This window comes from Brassica rapa, chromosome A01 (assembly GCF_000309985.2).
Source record: "Brassica rapa cultivar Chiifu-401-42 chromosome A01, CAAS_Brap_v3.01, whole genome shotgun sequence".
NCBI classification, from domain to species: domain Eukaryota; kingdom Viridiplantae; phylum Streptophyta; class Magnoliopsida; order Brassicales; family Brassicaceae; genus Brassica; species Brassica rapa.
In genome coordinates, this window is record NC_024795.2 from 28452290 (window position 1) to 28473307 (window position 21018).

The 21018-nt window shown below is 37.4% G+C and overlaps 4 protein-coding genes across 8 annotated transcripts; 3 read left to right on the plus strand and 1 right to left on the minus strand.

Annotated features, from left to right (window-relative positions):
- Positions 1-7732: 7732 nt before the first annotated feature.
- Positions 7733-13539, minus strand: LOC103849006 (protein ALWAYS EARLY 2). Of its 4 annotated transcripts, XM_033290650.1 has the most exons (20): positions 13335-13539; positions 12893-12992; positions 12705-12803; positions 12556-12621; positions 12395-12472; positions 12001-12178; positions 11667-11899; positions 11292-11586; positions 10856-10927; positions 10446-10714; positions 10312-10368; positions 9857-10186; positions 9596-9774; positions 9253-9529; positions 8994-9182; positions 8903-8919; positions 8767-8869; positions 8580-8657; positions 8217-8498; positions 7733-8116 (listed from the first exon to the last, which is right to left on the minus strand). In XM_033290650.1, the coding sequence occupies exons 2-20, from the start codon at positions 12986-12988 to the stop codon at positions 7952-7954; spliced, it is 3063 nt and encodes a 1020-aa protein (XP_033146541.1). In that variant the 5' UTR covers positions 12989-12992; positions 13335-13539; the 3' UTR covers positions 7733-7951. The 4 variants fall into 4 exon arrangements, with proteins under 4 accessions (XP_033146541.1, XP_033146527.1, XP_033146534.1 ...); XM_033290636.1 differs by having other exon boundaries at positions 8767-8919; XM_033290643.1 differs by having other exon boundaries at positions 7952-8116; positions 8767-8919; positions 12705-12800.
- Positions 13540-13908: 369 nt separating this feature from the next.
- Positions 13909-16647, plus strand: LOC103849005 (receptor-like protein 31). Its single transcript, XM_009125834.3, has one exon. It carries the CDS (start codon positions 13959-13961, stop codon positions 16302-16304), a length of 2346 nt encoding a protein of 781 aa, XP_009124082.1. The 5' UTR covers positions 13909-13958; the 3' UTR covers positions 16305-16647.
- A 279-nt stretch (positions 16648-16926) lies between these two features.
- Positions 16927-18310, plus strand: LOC103849004 (chaperone protein dnaJ C76, chloroplastic). Its single transcript, XM_009125833.3, has 6 exons — positions 16927-17216; positions 17291-17409; positions 17499-17578; positions 17662-17742; positions 17815-17923; positions 18019-18310. Exons 1-6 carry the CDS (start codon positions 17010-17012, stop codon positions 18161-18163), a joined length of 741 nt encoding a protein of 246 aa, XP_009124081.1. The 5' UTR covers positions 16927-17009; the 3' UTR covers positions 18164-18310.
- A 140-nt stretch (positions 18311-18450) lies between these two features.
- On the plus strand, positions 18451-21018 carry LOC103849003 (microtubule-binding protein TANGLED). Of its 2 annotated transcripts, none has more exons than XM_009125830.3 (4): positions 18451-18895; positions 19254-19396; positions 19514-19572; positions 19821-21018. In XM_009125830.3, exons 1-4 carry the CDS (start codon positions 18692-18694, stop codon positions 20885-20887), a joined length of 1473 nt encoding a protein of 490 aa, XP_009124078.2. In that variant the 5' UTR covers positions 18451-18691; the 3' UTR covers positions 20888-21018. The 2 variants fall into 2 exon arrangements, with proteins under 2 accessions (XP_009124078.2, XP_009124080.1); XM_009125832.3 differs by having other exon boundaries at positions 18563-18895; positions 19258-19396.

Genomic DNA, 21018 nt, shown 5'->3' on the forward strand with positions numbered 1-21018 from the left:
AAGTGGAGCGCGGTGAAAGGGGTGGAAAGGGAGAGCTGCGGAGGGGAAATCGGGGAAATGGCGGGGTGAAATGGGAAGGGAAGGAAGTTGAACGCAGTGAAAGGGGTGGAAAGGAAGAGTTGCGGAGGGGAAGTCGGGAAAGGGTGGGGTGAAATGAGAAGGGAAGGAAGTGGAGCGCGGTGAAAGGGGTGGAAAAGGAGAGTTGCGGAGGAGAAGTCGGGGAAAGGGTGGGGTGAAATGGGAAGGAAAGGAAGTGGAGCGCGGTGAAAGGGGTGGAAAGGGAGAGCTGCGGAGGGGTAGTCGGAGAAAGGGTGGGGTGAAATGGGAAGGAAAGGAAGTGGAGTGCGGTGAAAGGGGTGGAAAGGGAGAGCTACGGAGGGGAAATCGGGGAAAGGGTGGGGTGAAATGGGAGGGGAAGGAAGTTGAGCGCGGTGAAAGGGGTGGAAAGGGAGAGTTGCGGAGGGGAAGTCGGAGAAAGGGTGGGGTGAAATGGGAAGGGAAGGAAGTTGAGCGCGGTGAAAGGGGTGGAAAGGAAGAGTTGCGGAGAGGAAGTCGGAGAAAGGGTGGGGTGAAATGAGAAGGGAAGGAAGTGGAGCGCGGTGAAAGGGGTGGAAAAGGAGAGTTGCGGAGGAGAAGTCCGGGAAAGGGTGGGGTGAAATGGGAAGGAAAGGAAGTGGAGCGCGGTGAAAGGAGTGGAAAGGGAGAGTTGCAGAGGGGAAGTCGGGGAAAGGGTGGGGTGAAATGGAAGTGAAGGAAGTGGTGATGGCGGGTGGAAAGAGTGGGGAGCGAGAAGCCGTGCGGGAGTGGCGAAGAAACACTATGGCGATTCGAAACATTTTGAAAAGTGGGGACAAGTTAGGTTTTCGTTGTCTTTTGATTAAAAAGATGAGTGTGAAAAGTTGAGTGTTACCTTATATAGAGACAGAGAGCTAGGTCAACAAGTGGGATGCTCACTAGGATTGTGGGCTGAGCCATGGAGCAATGATTGTGGGCTGGACTGCTTCTCAATGACGCATCAAACTCGCCAGATTGTGGGCTGGGCCATGAAGCAATGATTGTGAGCTGGGCTGCTTCTCAAGGACGCATCAAACTCGCCAGATTGTGGGTTGGGCCATGGAGAATTGATTGTGGGCTGGGCTGCTTCTCACGGACGCATCAAACTTGCCAGATTGTGGGCTGGGCCATCAAATAATGGCCCATTGGGCTTCTTGGTGGATCGCGGGTCATAGGAGTAGCTTGGCGGATCGCGGATCATCATAGGAGCAGATTGGAGAGCAAAAGAATCATATAGACACAAAGGAAAATAAAACAAGAACAACTCAAATTCAAAAAAAAAAAACAAAAAAAGAGGTAGAAAGGGAGAGGTGCGGAGGGGAAATCGGGGAAAGGGTGGGGTGAAATGGGAAGGGAAGGAAGTTGGGCGCGGTGAAAGGGGTGGAAAGGGAGAGTTGCGGAGGGGAAGTCGGGGAAAGGGTGGGGTGAAATGGGAAGGGAAGGAAGTGGAGCGCGGTGAAAGAGGTGGAAAGGGAGAGCTGCAGAGCGGAAATCGAGGACATGGAATCCATGAAGAAAAATGTTGTAAACAGCCCTCAAAAATCAAACTAAAAAAAAAAGGATTCGTCCCAATTAGCTGTTTGTAGATCTGAAACAACCTTCAAAAGTCAAAACAAACGGGGTGAGTTTGTAGATCTGGAAAAAGGGATTAGAAGAATCGATAATACTATACAGAAAAACGATTATCAGACGATCACAAAAATAAAAGAAGAAAAACGATTGAGTTGTAAGATTCGTCCTCTGTATCAGACTAAATCTTAACTCTCTGACAAAAAAGCAAAAGGAGAGAAAGTACACATATTACATATATATAGACAAAAAGTGGGAATTAGGGTTTCGGTGTAACAAAAACTGGGCCAGATTTTTATAATAGGTCCAGTGAAAGCCCTAAATATCACTATATAGTCCAACCCTACACGTATAGTAATTAATTTCTTTAAAAAAAAAGGCATTCTTTTTTTTTTAACTGGCTTTCATATTAAAACAGAGAAGAAGGTTACAGAGTTTAACATGAGAAACAGAAACAATAAAACAAAACAGCTGAGAAATAAGAAAAACAAAGACTCTAAATCCGATTTGAAACAGCCCTAGAAGGGGATAAACAGAGGCTCACAAGAAAGACCCAAGTAAAATGGTACGACAAACAGCAGACAGCTCTAAAATGGTTTGACACACAGACAAGTTGAACATGCAACTCCGGGTCTTACATCCTAATGTCGTCACGCTGCTGTTAATCCTGAGAGGAGCTGGAGCTACCTCACTCAAGTCCATACTTGAAAAACCTCTGACGAATAAGCACACAGAAGGAGAGGGGCTTCATACCTGAAGGGCACGAGACACAGGCAAACCCACTGGACGAAAAACGGGCGTTAAGGAAAGCTGCTTGATGAAAGAGACTACAAAACCTGCACTGAGAGGAACAAGACTGTATCTGCCAAGGGCAATCAAATGAGGCACCTCGACACTGGGATGATACATCCTTAATCGCGCCGTCCAGGAGGAGAAAAACGGGGCTCCATGACCACGAACCCGATAAGACACCACCCACGATACTTCTCTTAGAACAAGAGAGAGTTTCCTCACATGAAAAGGGGACAGTCGAGACAGAATGAATGACCACGAAGATGAAGAACAAGATCCTGAAAAACCAAGAAACCCAGAAAGCTCACAGCCAGGAGACGGGCACTCAAACACCAATGCCGTGAACCGGAGAGGACAAAGAAGGAGCAGCTTGACGAGACAGTTGACGCCTAAGTACCAGACACCTCCACGTGCCTAAAACCATCCTTTAAGCTACACGCGCCGCCGGGAGAATACACCTGACACCGCCAAGATTTTCAACACCGTCGCGCACCAAGCGAGCAAAACCCACGAAGTCCAACTTGGGGATGATTGAAGAAGCTGCTACCCCCGAGACACCAAGGGAGAGAGCAATACCCCACGACCACCTCCCCCTGCTGACACAGACCGGTGAATCAGATCTGCCACAAAAGAGCCTACTCCAGAGATCACGCGCCATCAGAACCAGCTAAGGATAGATCTCACCAAATAGATCTAAAATGAAAGATCTGAACACCTAGCCACCCAAAAAGCCGACTCCGCAGCCTGTCGCGCCTCCACGAACCTCACCGTCCCACCAAGGCAACTGGTGACTACAGATCTGGAGAAACCGCCATGGTCGGACCCCAATTCCGTCTTCAGACATGAAACCTCAGGATTTCAGTATATCAGCAAGGGAGAGGAGACAGAGAAGCGAAGCAAACAGAAAACAAGAGAGGGAAGGAAGAGAACTCGATGCTGGCGGCGAGCCGCCTACGCCGGTGACAACGATGGATTTCTTTTTCTTTTTTAGAGAGAGGCGAGAGGCTTTTCTGAGCTGTCTAAATCCCTTATATATTAATTGAGGAACATTTCAAAAGATATAACCTCAATTTTGTATTAATTAAAAGAAGCCCCAATGCATAGGTGGCACTCAATTAGGTAGTCAATTACATTCAATTGAAAAATAAGTAGGTCCACATTCGATTTTTATATGTTGTTAGATACATAAGTTGGTCAAACTATATGATATAATGATATGATATGATATTTTCTTTCCTTAAATAAAACCTACGGAATTACCATAAATGACTAATATATATATGACAATTAATGAGTTTAATAATAAAGATTTGATAACAATGTATATCTCCTCCATCATTTTTGTTTAATTTTATATTATTAAAATAAATTAAACAATCAAATTAGCTATAAAAATAAAATTTAGATTTTTTCGTATATGTTATATTTTGAATTTTTAAAAACGACAATAAATGACTAAAACTATTAAAATTATTATGTTAAAAATTAATGATCAATGGTTTAACATTTTTATTATAAGAAGATACACATGATTTTAAAACCATATGAGTAAAAAATATCATTTAATAAAAAATAAATATATATATATATATATATTAAACACTATATACCATAAGATTACATAAATATTTTAATATTAAAACTTTCAATGAATTTGCAAGAACATTTATAAATTATAAACTTATTAAAGATTTCAGATTGAAAATTTTGTTATCGATGATTTAAATATTTTGTTATAAAACGATATGAATGATCATAGAACCGTATGATTATAAATTCTTATTTAATAAATAACTATACAAAATATACTATTCTAGAAAAATAGGTTGGTCCATCTTAACTTATATTGCACTTTTTATTAAACTAACTATCGAATTGATAAATAACGTACCAAAAAATGTTTTGCACTTTCCATTAAATAAAAGCTACGAAATTACCTAATATGATTAACGTATATGTGAAAATTAATTATAATGAATAATAAATATTTGATAACAATTTTTGTATCTTAGTTCTTTTTTTAATTTTATATTATTAAAATATATTTAAAAATCACATTAAATATATAATAAAAAACATTTATAATTTTTTTATATGTTATATTTTGAATTTTTCAAAACGTCTATAAATTATTAGAAATTTGAAGATCCCCACTCTGAAAATTTTGTGATCAATAGATTATTTTTTTTTGTCATAATAAGTTACAAATGATCATAAAATTGTATTAATATGAACTTTTATTTAATATTATAAGAAGATACACATTATTTTACACCATATGAGTAAAAAATATCATTTAATAATAAAACATATATATTTATATATATATATATAGATTATACTATATACCATAAGATTACATAAATATTTTAATATTAAAACTTTCAATGAATTTTCAAAAACATTTATAAATTATAAACTTATTAAAGATGTCACATTGAAAATTTTATTATCGACGATTTAAATATTCAGTTATAAAATGATATGAATGATCATAGAACTGTATGATTATAAATTCTCATTTAATAAATGACTATATAAAATATACTATTCTTAGAAAAATAGGTTGGTCCATCTTGACTTACATTATATTTTGTATTAAACTAACTATCGAATTGATAAATAATCTACCAAAAGTTTTTTTGCACTTTCCTTAATTAGAAGCTACGGAATTACTTAATATGATTAACGTATATATGAAAATTAATTATTATGAATAATAAATATTTGATAACAATTTTGGTATCTTAGTTCTTTTTTTTTTAATTTTATATTATTGAAAGATATTAAAAAATCACATTAAATATATAATAAAAACATTTATATTTTTTCTTATATGTTATATTTGAATTTTTCAAAACGTCTATATATTATTAGAAATTTGAATATTCCCACTCTGAAAATTTTGTGATCAATAGATTATTTTTTTGTTATAATAAGTTACAAATGATCATAAAATATAACGCATATGAATTTTTATTTAATAAATATTCAAACTAAATAATATATATATATATATATATATATATATATAAACACTAATGATTTAAAACAACAAGATTGGCTGATCAATTTAGTAGTCCAGTTGAAATCTTTCAAAAGTATGTGAAAGACTAAAGTCAAAGTAAATATGGATTTAGAATAGTAGTTATATTTTACTAACCAAATACCGAAAAAAACCGAACCGAACCGAAACCAACCCGATATCCGGATTGAACACCCGTAATCCAAATGAAGCCAAACTATTGTTTCATTCTCCAAAATATAATAAAAATAATAACTTAATTCCGCGCAAGGCGCGGGTCTTATCCTAGTGTATCGTTAAAAAAAAAGGCATTCAACACGTATAGTAATAATTAATGAAAAACGTTCCCTAAATTATTGCGTGAATCTTAGATTTTGGTTGACAAATTATTCATATCCCAAATTGGACAAATATTGAAAAACGTTCTCAATTAATCCCTAAATTATTGCTCACATAATCGTAGTCGACGATCTATTTCTATATATTTTCCTTATTTGCACCATATTCATTTCCGTCTTCACTAATTTCGGGATAACAATCATGTGAGCATATAGAAAGTGCAAAACACTCAACCAATCACGTGCGCCCTCAATAAAATTTATGCTTGAAAAAATTTCGCCTACAATTTGATCATATTAGTTTCCTTATATGTCCCAAGTAATCACATCAATTCAAAATATGAACCTACTGAATTTTCAAAATCATTGTCATCTAGCTCTTAGTGGTAAAACGGATCTATGCTATCATTTTCTAAGCAGCAGTATCACGTAAGAGATTGACCGTGGTTAATTATGGATATAATTTAGGTGTCTACCAAATAACCCAAATTAATATCTTGCTACGCATCATATATATAGAATTTGCAATTCTAACATAATGCCTGTAACTTACAATTTGAATAATAAAAATATACAAATACGATATATTTATATACAAATTTATAATTTATTTATATATTATATCACTGATCCTTTTATGATACTTTGTTTTTATTTACTATTAATAAATCATGGAAAATATGACTATTTATTTTTAAAACAATTTCATGTCATAAATTTAGCAAATGGATATTCAAATCATTTTAGGTGACTTTATGTTTGTTTAGTCATGTTTATTAAATATTTTTTTGTCATCTTATAAATTAATTAATAATATTATACATTAATATATCTAAATCGGTCTTTTGTCATATTTTTATATTTGTTTGCTTAATCAATATAACATGAATTATTTTTTTTCATGTATATTAGTTAGTTATTTCAAATTTAAGTTTTAGATTAATGAATTTAAAAATCGTGTATGTTTTATAAACTTTTATTTGAAAAAATAATAAATGCTAAAACAGGATCACTCTTATTTGTTACCCTCATAATACCGTATCCAATTGTCTGCCCTATTGACCAAGTATATGGAATTTATCTTTTTTTTTTTTTTTTACATATGGAATTTATCTACTGTGTCAAAAGGAGAAGGGTAAATCAAAATACGAACATAGTAACAATGATGTAGAAATATAAAATTATTTATTCAATACCAGCTAGGATTTTCTTCCACCGCCTAAACCTAGCAAACCGGTTGGATCCAGTGAAAAGAACTTCGTTATCGTGACCACAGCCCAAAGCGACGTCGTTCACCTAACCTTCCTGTTGGTTTCAAACGTCACCGAAGGTGAAAGATCCGTAACTTGGTAGAGACATTTGTCTGGGCGACAAGCGGAGACTTCTAGATTAGCGCACTGTGGAAGTGAAAGATCTGAACGTCCGGGTCGGATTGTTGGTAACAGTCGGAGCAAGGTTGGCATTGGATCCAGTTAATACTTAATACCCTTTATGATGAGAAAAATAAAAAAGAAATTGCTGTGGTTATAAAAGCTACGTACGTCAATAATCTAATTGCATTAACATGTTTCTCACTGAGGATAAGGAAGAGCCTCTGATCAACATGTTTCTCACTGAGGAGATAAGAAAGTACATTACCCCCAAGGAGAATCTTGTTGGGAAGAAGATAAACATATGTTTGGAACAGAGAGAGTTTACAACACTGTGAAGATGGAGCTAGAGACGTACATGGACTATGCGATGATGATTGGAACTTAGCACAAAACCTTATAGTCAACAGGTGTGACCCGTTTGCCTACAAGCCGGTGCTTAACAAGAGCTTCCTGATGATAGAAACGTAAGGTGGGGAAACAACTTTCTATGTTTTGTAATCCATTTGCTTGTCTTTTGCTTTATTTTGAAACCAATTGTAACATTTCCAGTTATGTTTGACTTTAACTAGTTGAGTTGAAAGTGGCCAAAAAGGACATTCATGGAATATTATAATAAAAACCATAAGCATCAGATTTTAAGTTACAGAACCAATGGTGCAAACTACCATCATTCACCTCTAACACCATTTTCTCAGGTGATAATGCCATCATCTACTCTAAGTTAAAAACAGAATGGACTTACCTAATGAGAAAAAAAAAAAAAAAAAAAAAAAAACACTAACCCAAGTGAATTGGCATTTTCAACTTGGTACTAGAGACATGATTTGAGTCTTGATTCGTCCCATACACATTTGGATTTCTCTGTAGATCGGTAGATTCTGGGGGCATCGAGGCTGCAAGCTTGTGACTGCTGTGTCCATAAGCTGCGCTACATCAGCTGGAGGGTACTGCCTCTCCGTGCACATCTGCAAGTCACGAGAAAAGCAAAGTTCAATGTCTTACTATGACAATGCAGTTTGACTCAGTTTTAGGATGAGTGATACTTCCAAGCAATTTTTCCATTACCTGAATCATGATCCAAGTGGCAACACAGGACGTGATTAACTCTGAAGGCATTTGAGCCTCTTTTTTCTCTGAACCATTTTGTGAGATCGAATCGTTGTTAGCCATAGGCTTTGATGCGTCTGAGGGAGATGGGTTGTGATGATGATGCTCAATGCTGCCACTTGCGTTCTCTTCCTGTTTGACTACTATAGAGCTGCGTAACGGCTGATGTTTGCCAATCATGTCTAAGGCTTCTTGGATCATTTTGATGGCATCTTCTCCTTCCTTCACAGATGATGCAGCCTAGAACCGTAGAGTGATAACAAATCAGCAAAAACATATGTAATGTTACAAGAGAATATATAAAAGTGGCTGAATCAATACCGTAATAGCTGCATCCACCATTGCTTTCGCTCTTGTCTTTGAGACCTTGACAATTTCTAGCATCTCTGGCTCCATTTCCTGTCACACAGCACAAATATAAGCTAACTAACGTTAATCAGAAGGTAGAGTTTCCGTGGGCGACACAATATCTACAACTATGAACAATTCGAGATCAGTAGTTCATTACCTTTTCATCTAAAGCATGCTGTAGAGCAAGTGCTCGCTGAATCTCAGCTTCTCGTCCTTTGCTATAATCTATGATACATGACTGATTAGTCTGATGTGGGATACTAGTGTCGGTTGATACTTTACCATGCAGAATAGGAGCATTCATATCACCCTGTAGACAATTAATGGGTCAGGCAAACATTTTAAGCATTTGACTCAGAAATAGTCAAATCCATCTCTCTCTACCTGATTCAGAGAATGACTCATGGAACAGTCAGCATTTTCAAGTCCATATGGAGGGAAAATAGCAGATAAACCAAGGTTTGGATTCCCATTTTGTTGTGCTTCTTTCTTCATGGATAAACACTTATCAATCTGCCTCCTTAGACCTTCTGGCATGTATTCCAATGGATTTGAAGGCATGCAATCAATGTCCTGTTAAGAAAAAAAACAATGGTTCAACGACTGAGACCTTATCATCAATATATAATAAAAGATTAATTACCTTAACTAACTCAACGCCCAAGTCATCGAACAGAACATTGCATTGATTATGGTCAACAGTGAGAATTTTCCCATCATGAATCTCTCGTGTTATGGGATGGATGGCAATGACTCTGTTACCAACTGCTAATGGCCGAGCCAAATCTGTAGGAAGCCCTTCCCTAGCACCAGTTCGAAGCTCTGTGTAATGCTTTCTCACAGACTCACGGTACTGCTTGAGTTTCTCCCTCTCTTCCTGTAAGAATCTCTCAGAGAACCTTCGAGCTCTACCAAGAGAGCTACAAAAAAGAAGAGTAAGCTTTAAAATCTACAAATGTTCTCTCAATAACAAAACTTGAACAAACCTTTTAATGACACTCCATTCAAGACGAGTGAGTCTTGGAACGTGACCAAGTCCCACGTGATTTAAGTAATCGACGAACACCATCTTTGCAAACCAGGGATGGTCGATAGCACTATAAAACCACTCAAATATGCACCTTCGACGTGCCAAGGGATACGACATATAAGTAGAAAGCTCATCCTGAAAATTGGAATTTAAAAAAATATCAGAACCAGAGTTTGAATGCTTTCATAAGAGAAGTTGAAGTTAGAGGCTACTCCACCTTTAATAACAACTCCTGTTCTGAAAGAGATCTGGAACTACGAGGAACTTTATGAACGGTTTCAGAAGATTTAGCTCTTTCTTGTAAGCTTTTCTTCAGACTCGCCTTACGCCTGTTTGGAGGTTTCTGTGGTGGTGAAGTGGCTGGACATGAATCAGAATCTTGTTTAGTTGACACTACTACATCCATAGCAGAATGTTTCTTATCGCTCATTGTAGTAGATTCCTCCAACTCCTTAGCAGTTTTCAACTGTTTTGACTGAGAGGGACCTTGACCAGTGCGTTTTGTTCTAAGATAGGACTTCATATTATGGTTTTCTTGAGCTAACTCCTGTCACACAATAAACCAAATTATATGTCAAGGATCTCTAACTTGATTCAAAGGATAGTAATCACAGATCACAGAGCCTAACTAAGATTAAAATTTAATGTACAAATGAAGCAATATAGAGATACCTTTTTGTTTATGGATTTGTTCTGAGAAGAATCAGGTGGTGATTCATCTCCTAGCTTCTGAAAATTAAAAACAATTCATATGTTAAGCTAAAAAGATGAAAAAGAAAAGGAGATTAAAAGAATTATCTTGCTACCTTTGGTTTGCGTTTTCTTCTTAAACTAGCACTAGTAGGTTCCGGCTGTAGCTTCCCAGCATTACAATCAGTTGAAGCTTGCGTTGAAGGTTTTGGTTTTCTATTGTAAACAGCATTCCCAATAGCAGAGATTGCATGTAGCAGACTCTCATCTGGTTCTGAATTTGCTTTTTCCCCATGACTGCTGGTGGACGTGGTAGCTTCCGGTGAGCTAGGTTTCTCGTCCATGTCGTTTTCTATTCTCTCTTCCTTCACCTGAGGAGATGATTCTGCAACCCAACGCAATATAGTAAAATTAATAAAAAGTAATGGCAGGCTCTTCTTTTTTAACCCAATCTACATACTCATTGCCAAAATATAGAAGGAAAAAAACATAAAAATTCAGGTATATTCAACCAAACATAGCTCACCTGATTCCATCAATGCTGAAGGAAGAAATGAAGCTGATAATTCAGCTAAAGCTTGCAGAGCATCAAATTCATCTACACATGAAAAATACAGGCAATAAGTTTCAGACTCTGAAGAAGACGGTGATACTTATTTTAAAATGGGCAATGCAGGACTAATAAATATTCAAATCTCACAATAGTAAAGCTGTAAACGAAAAAATATGTAAGAGCCTATAATAGATGATAACTACTTCCAGCTTTCCTGATAGAAAGAGATAACCAGTGTTCTAAAAATCAGATTTTTTCAACTTCAACAATTGATCAGACTCCTACTAAATAATAATTCTCTATAAAGGCCTAACAACCTTTAGCGATTTCTAGAACATTGGGGATAACACTGGAACATATTTTTGGAAGTTGTAATGAGGCATCAAGTTAAACTATTACTGGTTATTACCTCCGGAAGTAAGTTTGTTATCTATGTTCTTTGGGCTGCGCGGTGAATATGTCCCTCTTGAGGCTTCACGACCAGCCTTTCGTCTCTTTGATTTAACTCTGAGCCCCTCAGTAGCACTGCTTGCTCCTCCGTTGTCATCAGAAGAATCACCCTCTGCTTCTTCGACTTTTACTCTCTTCTTGTAGACCCTTTTCCCCTTCCGTGGAACCTCCATTTCCCCAACCTCTTCCATATCAGATTCACGCTTCTTTTCTCGGCTACTTCCCACCCATGATTGAGCTTTCCTCGTCCGTGACTAGTCAATGCACAAAGTTAAGTTCAGTAAATCAAGATTTGGCAGAAAAATAAATAAAAGGATAACTGCTCAGGAGTTACCATTTTCTCCCAGTTCTTTATTGGTGAGTTGTCGCTGAGGTCTTTTGGAGACCCTCCTCCCCTTCTGGATGCTTCTATTAATGCTAACTCTAAATAACGCTCAACATCATCATTGGCATCACGTTGTTGCTTTCTGGCTCTTTTATTTGGTGGAGTAGAGCCTTCCCCATCATCCCGTGAAGTCTGTACAGGAACACGAGGTGTACGTTTGCCAGTGGCACGTCGATGAGTTCCTACATGAATTACCAATCAAATTTACACATTCTTGAACGTATTGATTTGGCTTCTTCAGAAGAGAATAATATTTAGGAGAATGATGAGTTAGGCACTTTACCATTACCTCGTGCTTGCTTCAAAAACTTGAGACATCCGTCAGTGGAGGACGCAACTGGATGATCTCTATCAACTTCCTCTCGAGAATCACTAAGCTGAGGCTTTGCACGTTTGCGCTTTTTCTCTTTCTTCGGTGTTTCTGAAACATCAGGGCCTTCTCCTTCACTGCCACTCCCTTCCTAGAAGAAAATACCATTAGAATGGGATACAAACCAGTCCACAGAACTTTCTTAAATACAAAAACTGACCCCAACAGATTAGCCACTCATAGTTGTTTTACTCATGTTTTAAAGTCTCACGTTAATAACTAGAGGTTAACAAACCACATTTTCAACCGGAAGATTTCATTTTATCATTGGTGTGCCAGGCAGCACGTAGTTAAATAGAGTTCTCACCATGACACTGTAATGATCGGTCATCATAGCAATAAGGCCAGCTACAGAGGCAGTTCCTTCCGGAAGAGACAAATATGCCTGGAAGAAGAAGAAGCCAAGTTATATAGTTTTCACATCAAATACTAATTAAAACTGAGATACAAGATTGTCTTGAATCATACCTTATTCATATTAAAGAGAGCTTCCACCATCTCAACATTCCTGCTATTCCGAATAGCAGCAGCCACCTGGACAAAAAAAAAAAAAAAAACAGTCTTAAAGAACTCTAATGCCAACTCATGTGATGTGAAATAGAGACAGTTGATTTTACCTTTCTCCAGTCCTGTCCGTACTTCCGGTAAGAGTCATAGAACCGCTCAAGCTCTGCTTTGGTCCATTGAGATCCCAGCTTATCAGACAATTTCTTCTTCTAAACAATAAGCAAAAAAAAAGGATAGTTAATACATCACAGAGTAGTAGTAACACAACTGATTAAAAAATGTCAAGAAGAATACTCACACGCAGCTTATTCTCTCTAGAGCTCCTCTTTGGCGAGGGTTGTTCATTAGTGAAACGCTTGTTCACACTCCTCGACTTCCTAACCGTCGGTGCCATTTCTCTGAAACAAAGATTCTCAAAATATATTTATAAAAAAAAAAAGACAACTTTACGAGACTAAATCGATAATTATTCACAAAGTCAGAAGCTTTGAGCAAGATTTCGAGGAAACGAGTTGAGAAATTTAAAATTGAAACTCAAAAAAATCGAATCGAAACTCCTCAAAATCTGAAACCGATTCGCTCAGAAGAAGAAAAAAAACTACAAAAGGAAGTAGATTCAAAACGACGTAGCTTTGGAGTGAATAACTTAGACACGAGTGTAGAGAATTCAAAACGGAAGAAAAAAGGAAAAACCTTTGAAAAACCCTAAATCGAAGCAGATCCAGTGACGATTCACTTACCAGTTCCGTGTTAATAGACGCCGAAACACATAGAGAGAGAGAGAGAGCGCGAGACGAAGCAGGAGGTTTGAGAGCCTTTTGTTTCAAAAAGAGAGATCGATTATAAATTTCAAATCGAGGGTTTTTGGAGAGATAAGTAATTATTAAAAAAAAAAAAAAAAGGAGAGAGAGTGATTGATATAAGGTGTTGCCGCGAAACTTGAACAGCCAATAAGAACTCCCCCTACTCGTCATTTTCATCTTTTTTTCTCTTCCTTTATTTTGTTTCTTGTGCAATGTCTAATACGAAGCCCAATTTCAAATTTATGACATAAAGGCCCATCTTTAATGTTCAATACCCAACCTGAAGTTTGAGAGAACGTGTCTCCGCCACCCTTTGACCATGTGGCTCCGCCACTGTGTGAAACCAAAAATCTCTGTGAAGAAGAGAATGTGTGGTGGGCTAAAATATATATATAAGGTTGAAGGAATGAGTCAATATTGGTTTATGTGGACTAAGTCTATGGCAAATGGCACAAAGTACAAACCATGGACCTTATAGAAGTTTAAAGATTTTGAACAAATAAGCTCCATATGATTTGATGCAAGACTTGCAAAAGTCAAATAAAATCTTGACTTTTTTTTATGAGAATCATAACTTGTTACTTACCACACAAAACGCAAACAAACCAAAAAAAAATGGCAATGATGATTCCAAGCCAATCTTATAGCTATTCTTGTATTGTAATTTCCTTGTATTATTCCCTCTTCTTGATTTCCTTCGTTCTACATACTCTTGCTTCTCCTACGCTCCATCATTGCCATCACAGCCAGAGAGATGCTCTTCTCGAGTTCAAAAACGAGTTTCATTCAGATGCAGCGTTGCATTCATGGAACAAGAGTAGAGATTGCTGTTCTTGGAGAGGTGTCACGTGCGATGCTAAATCTGGAAAGGTGAATTCGCTTTACCTTGATACCATCTCTTTAAACAACTCTTTGAAACCAAATAGTGGTCTTTTCAAACTTCATCATCTTCATAACCTATCCCTTAGAAACTGTAGTCTCCATGGAGAGATTCCTTCTTCATTAGGAAACTTTTTACAACTCACACTTCTTGACCTTTCCCATAATTATTTAGTAGGTCAAATTCCACTTTCAATAGGGAACCTTTCTAGTCTCATAGTTCTTGATCTTTGGGGTAACAATTTAGTAGGTCAAGTTCCAGTTTCACTAGGAAACCTAACCCAACTAAGATACTTGATCCTCTCCCACAACAAACTAAATGGCAATATTCCTGTTTCATTTGCCAATTTAACAAAGCTATGTGAACTATATCTTCAAAACAATTCCTTGGGCTCCACGCTTCCTGACATGAGTGGATTACACAACTTAGAGTATTTTGATGTAAGTGAAAATTCATTTATTGGACCTTTTCCCACATCTTTATTCACAATACCTTCTCTAATATCTGTTAACTTGGAGAGAAACCAATTTAAAGGAGCTATCAAGTTTAGGAATATGTCTTCATCATCTAGGTTTAAGTTTCTAAACTTTGCTCAAAACAACTTAGATGGTCCAATCCCTGAACTGATATCTCAATGCCATAACCTAGAAGAGTTACATCTTAGTTACAACAATCTCAATGGGTCAATACCAAAGTCTCTATCAAAATTATTCAAACTCGAATACTTTTGTCTTACCAACAACAACATGGAAGGGGAAGTACCAAGTTGGATAAGGAGATTGACTATGGTGGCATTTTCTAACAACTCTTTCAACAGTTTTGGAACATCATCACAAGTTCTAGATAAAACACAAGTCAAGTGGTTGGATCTTAGCTCAAATGCTCTCCAAGGACCGTTGCCTCGTTGGATCTGCAAGCTTACATCAATAGAGATCTTGATCTTGTCCAACAATCTACTCAACGGCTCAATCCCTCCATGTTTAAAGAACTCCACAACTTCTCTTACAGATTTGGTTCTACGTAACAATAGCTTCAGTGGGACACTTCCAGATATATTTAGTAACGCCACCAAGTTAATATCACTTGACGTCAGCCGCAACCAGCTAGAAGGAGAGCTTCCAAAGTCCTTGATCCATTGCACTCGTCTTCAGCTTCTGAACGTGAGAAGCAACAGAATCAAAGACACGTTTCCGTTTTGGTTGGGATCTTTGCCGTCATTACATGTACTCATCCTCAGATCAAACAAGTTTCACGGACCGCACGTGTCTACAAAGTTCCAAAGCTTAAGAGTCATCGACGTCTCGCATAATGACTTCACTGGAACTTTACCAACTTTCTACTTCTCCGAGTGGCTTGAGATGACCACGGTGGGGGTTGAAGACGACAGCTTCATGATCTCTGACGTTCCTTACATGGGGAAGGTGCTGAACGCTACCGCCTCGTACATTAGCTCAATGGAGATAGTTAATAAAGGAGTGGAGATGGAGTTTAAGAGGATCAACCAAGACTACAAGACCGTAGACTTCTCCGGAAACAGATTCTGTGGGAACATCCCTGAGTCTATTGGACTGTTGAAGGAGCTGCGTCATCTCAACTTGTCGGGAAACGCGTTCACAGGCAACATACCACAGTCTTTGGGAGATTTGACAAAGCTCGAGTCGTTAGACTTGTCCAAGAATCAGTTGTCTGGTCAAATCCCTCAAAATCTTGGTGGTCTCTCGTTTGTGTCGACAATGAACTTCTCTCATAATCTTCTTGAAGGACCAGTGCCGAGAAGCACACAGTTTCAAGGCCAGAGTTGCTCTTCCTTCATGGACAACCTTAAACTATACGGTCTTGAAGACATATGTGGAGAAACTCACATGAAGAATCCTGTATCAGAAGTGCCAGCAGAGAAGGAAGAGCAAGTGGTTAACTGGATAGCAGCGGTAATAGCTTATGGACCTGGTGTTTTCTGTGGATTTGTGATTGGACATATCTTGACTTCACGTAAACGTAAAAATGTAGTAACCAAAAGTGTTTGTTAAAGACCTTCTCTTGTAGTTTTCTTACATGTACTGTCAAATTACGTTCACAAGCAGAGGCTATATATGATGTTATAGCTGAACTGTTTCCTGTTATGGTAATGAAGGTTACTACAGCCTACAGAGCTTATAAGAATCCAATTCCAGAGGGTATAAAATTTTATTTTGGTAGCCGAAGATAAATGAAAAGAGGCTTATTGTTTTTATTTGGACAAATCTACTAAAAACACCATAAACAAGTTTTTATGAACAAAATAACACACAACGAATAAAATTACCAAAATAAATTTTATTAAAATAAAAAAACTAGTTACCATTAACAAATAATACATTTAACAAAATTAAATATTTTAACAATTATTGTTTAAAAAAATTATATTCTAAATTCTAAATCTTAAACCTTAATCTTCAAACCTTAAACCTTTTTGTCAAAAAAAAACTAAACCCTAAAGTTTACATTAATTAATCCAAAGATCTATGTAAACTTATTTTTATCATTTTCTTATGTTGTGTTATTTTATGATAAAAACTATATTTCAATTTTATTTCAGTAGCTGAAGACCCTCTAAACGAGACAGAGGGTTATTGTGTCGTCTCTTTCTCTTTATGATCCCCGTTTGATATCTTGGACATGTGTCTGGTCATCAGTTAACGCCTCTAAAAGTCTCAAAAACTCTTCCGAGGACAGAGAAGGGTAAGAGAGACGCAATGGAATGCTTCCGTGTATCCCCTCCGATTCCAAAACTCTCTTTCTTCTCCAACTCAAGAAACTCAACTTCTCAACGATTCATCATCCCCAGTTGCAGAGAGAGAAGAAACAGAGATGAACCACTCTCCACCTCTTCACCATACTCCATACTCGGCGTGGAGCCAAACTGCTCATCTCTCGAGCTAAAAGCAGCTTTTCGCGCCAAAGTATGAATCCAAGATTCAAATCTCTTTGCTTTTCCTTTTTTCATGTGTTGACTTACTTTGAGCTTTTGTGAAAGGTGAAACAATACCATCCTGATGTAAACAGAGAAGGAAGCAGCTCTGATGTTATGATCCGTCGCATAATCCAAGCTTACGAGGTACTAACAAACACTAGCAGAGCAGAGATCATTGAAGGGTACACACTCACTCATTCATAATACACTTTCTCTTAATACAAAAAAAAAACAGAATAAACCAAGTAATGTGTTTTTTTTCCTGTACTAGAGAATGTTTGGACCCTTTTGATAATCCAGAGTGTGAGGCGCTTGATGTGTTTGTGAACGAGGTCCTCTGCTTCGGAAAAAGTACAGAACTTTCCTGTGGATTGAGCTTTTTTTTTTTTTTTTGCTCTGTTTCTTCTTGAACATGTGTTTCTGTCTTATTGTAGGATGTTCGTACCCATGTTTTAAGACAGCATCTCATGTCTTTTCATGTGATTCAACTGGAACAGCTAGAGCAATGTCTCAAGGTGTGTATCCTTCTTTTGTTTCCTTTGTATTCGCCTTCTACTTATAGCTTCTAATAGTGTATATGTGACCAGGGCGTGGAGAAGATTACCGGGTACAATCTGCAGTTAACCAGTGTCCTAGAAGTTGCATACATTATGTCACACCTTCCCAGAGAATTATTCTAGAAGAGTTACTAGACAGGTATCTGATTCATTCTCTCTATCGTCCCTCTTGAGATATTCTATGTGCTTGTGAATGTTCACTAACAAAGTCACATATCGTTCATATTTCCACAGTGTTTTGGACAAACCTTATGATTGTTCTGCGGAGGCAGAGTTGCTCTATGCTCTTATAGTCAAAGCTCAGTTTGAGAACAACCGGTACAGGAAACCAAAGAAGAAACAACCTGAATCTTCAAGCAAACATGTAGACTGGCTCTGAAGCTAGAGTTAATCCGAATTAGTAATTATATCTTCTTTAGCAAAATGCATTCTTGACATGAATGAATCTGTAACAGCTCCTTCCAACTGGAAAATGAAAACAAAAGCTATCAAAATTTGTATACAATAAGAAGTGTTACTAATACTATCTCATTGAAAAGCTGAAATCTATACCTACATGTTGCCCAGACACAGGTCTAAACCTAAGCCCAGGCCCAATATGTCGCTTTAATTTTAGACCTAAGTCTTATAAAGTGAAAGTTATATATACATCAGCTATATGCTGATACTGTAGTTATAGCCACTAAATTATTTGGCCTTTTTAAAGTAGCCGTTACGTGTAAAATAGACCGTTGAACGAAAATTAAATTAAATAATAAAAGTAAACGAAAGATCCGTTACGAAAGTAAACTCTTTTATCCGCTCTCCTCTCTCTCATTTCCCGTGTCTGTTTGACTTTACGTTCCGACAATCACCAGTATCAGACAGAAGCAGAGTTCGAAGCGGAGAGATTCTTTTTCCTGTCTGAATGTTAAAAAAGTCTAGAAAGAGAGAGAGAGAGAGAGAGAGAGAGAGAGAGATAGACAGATCTGGGTTTCTAGAAGCCAAAGAGAGAATTCAAGTCAAAGAGTATAGGAAGATGGTTGCAAGAACCCCACAAAAGCAGAGGAGAGTGGCGATGGTGGCGCTTCCTCCTCTCAACTCAGAACTTCTCAAGGAAACAATCAACAAGGTATCTTCTTCATCTTGGTCCAGTTAAATAGACATGATTAGAATAAAGTTTACGACTTTGTCCCCTTTTAATTTAATTCTTACCAAATTTTGCAAACGCTCCTTCCCATTATAGCTTGAAACTTTACTTAATTAGTACACTAATTGAAACCCACTGCTAATAAAATTGTCTGTGGGCCCCAAGTTCTATCTTTTAACTGATTATAAGTAGTGTGTTTTCAGTTGAATTGATTTGCTGTATTGCAAAATGATCTTATGTTAGTTTCCATTGATCAGATCTTGTTGGTCCATTTTCTCTATTAATAACATTGGAGGGCCTTTTGGCTGATTTTGTCAATTTTGGTATGATATGGTGAAAGGTAGATAAATGTATGGAAAGACTGCAAGAGCTGCAGTACACAATAGCAGGAGGAACCAAAGTTGTCTCTGGTGTGAACCTTAGCCCTAGAAGCACTAGAATTTATTTGAAGACTAGCCTTAGATGCAAGCAAGAAACCTTAAGGTAAACATCCAGAAAAAAAAAAAAACTCAAACCCTTTTTTACTTTTTATAGAAACATCTATGTTGATCCAAACACAGAAACTTCATTTATCTCCCTTATTATTCATTTTTGTTGTAGGATCAAGAATGCTACTAACAAGAAATCTCCATTAGGAAAGTTTCCAGCTTCCTCACCAGGTAAAATCTCTATTCCCTCTCTCACACACACATTCATTAGGCAAAGATACTTGTGTGTGTTGGAGAATTTTGATTAAAAGATGCTTCAGTACCAAGGTTACAATTATTGTAAAAAATGATTTTTTTTTCTGAATTAATTTAGCATTCATTAAAAAAAAAAGAATTTTGATTAAAATTATCCTATTTGATGGATTCTTGGATCTAAAGTTTCTGTATTTCAGTAATGTATAATGTATTTGCCAATGCAGGAGACTGGAGGAAAATGTCACTACCTGCAATGCTACTAGGAGAGACAGTAAACGAAATCTTACAAGCCTCACAGGTCACTAGAGACATTGTAGACGCCCTTGCACCAAAGAAGAGTAGAAAGTCAGAAGAAGACGGTTGCCCGAAGACACCTGAGACTCAACAGAAATCACTGGAACCAAACCCTAAAACTGTCAGCAGTAATATCAAAGCGAGAAGGAAGAAAGAGAAGCAGAAGAACAAACGTTCAGAACCAACTTCTCCTGCTTCTATACATAAGGCTCGTTCAAGAATTGTGTTCAAGATTGTCTCTCCACAGACAAAACCAGAGAAGAAGGCTCAAGTAAAAGGGGATGGTGAGAATAGTTTTAGGCATTTGGCTAATAGGGTTTCGCCAAAGCACAAACCTTGGGTTAAAAAGGCTGTTCTTTTCCCTAACCCTTTGTTTATCTCCGGTTCCTCTACACAACAAGCTAAGTTCAGTAGAACTATGTCTCCTGTCATAGCCAGAAGCAACAAAGAGACGCCACAGAAGTTCTTGATCAGGTCTCCTCCTTCCACGTCAGCATCAAAGTTTCAGGTCAAGATCAAGAGTCCACCTAAAGTCTCGGTTTCTCCTAACAGAAGCAGAAGTAACTTGGCTCGCAAGTCACCGACAAGAAGTGTAACCTTGGAAAAGAAGTCTCCAAAGCTATATACAGCTGCAAAGATCAGAAGATCATTCACTCCTACGAGAAATGGAAGTAACGTGTCACGCAAGTCATCTGTTTCTCCAAAGAGAGTCACGCTTCAAGCATTTATATCTCCATCAAGAAATGGTGGTGACGTGGGCAAGAAGTCACCAAAGCCTTCGATTTCTTCGACTAGAGTGGGCAAGAAGACATCAACTGCAGCAAAGCTGAGGAGGTCATTTTCGCCATCAAGACTAGCGATGAGGCTGGTGTCTCCACTGAAGAGCAGGAAAAGTGTTGGGAAGTGTGATGATCATGATGAGATGGGGATGATGGTGAGCGGCTTGAAACAGCGTCCTGTTATAGTTCCTAAGAGGTTCTCGATGGGGAGAATCTAATAAGAGAGACTTTGAAATGAAATAAGATACCTTTTTAGTACAAATAAACTTTTTTTCTTTTATCAGTTGATCAAATAGCAAGTTGAAGACTTTTATATCTTTTATCAGATGATTAAATAGTAAGTATTGAA

Bases quoted from the DNA above. Each gene is read 5' to 3' on its own strand.
- LOC103849006 (XM_033290636.1), bottom strand. From the start codon at position 12,988: ATGGCACCGACGGTTAGGAAGTCGAGGAGTGTGAACAAGCGTTTCACT. The intron at 12,622-12,704 runs GTAAAATCAACT...TTTTTTGTCCAG, and splicing joins ACGGACAGGACTGGAGAAAG to GTGGCTGCTGCTATTCGGAA. The intron at 11,900-12,000 runs GTAAAGTGCCTA...TAATTCATGTAG, and splicing joins GAAGCAAGCACGAGGTAATG to GAACTCATCGACGTGCCACT.
- LOC103849005 (XM_009125834.3), top strand. From the start codon at position 13,959: ATGAGAATCATAACTTGTTACTTACCACACAAAACGCAAACAAACCAA.
- LOC103849004 (XM_009125833.3), top strand. From the start codon at position 17,010: ATGGAATGCTTCCGTGTATCCCCTCCGATTCCAAAACTCTCTTTCTTC. The intron at 17,410-17,498 runs GTACACACTCAC...TTCCTGTACTAG, and splicing joins AGAGCAGAGATCATTGAAGG to AGAATGTTTGGACCCTTTTG. The intron at 17,579-17,661 runs GTACAGAACTTT...GTCTTATTGTAG, and splicing joins GGTCCTCTGCTTCGGAAAAA to GATGTTCGTACCCATGTTTT.
- LOC103849003 (XM_009125830.3), top strand. From the start codon at position 18,692: ATGTTAAAAAAGTCTAGAAAGAGAGAGAGAGAGAGAGAGAGAGAGAGA. The intron at 18,896-19,253 runs GTATCTTCTTCA...ATATGGTGAAAG, and splicing joins TCAAGGAAACAATCAACAAG to GTAGATAAATGTATGGAAAG. The intron at 19,573-19,820 runs GTAAAATCTCTA...TTGCCAATGCAG, and splicing joins GTTTCCAGCTTCCTCACCAG to GAGACTGGAGGAAAATGTCA.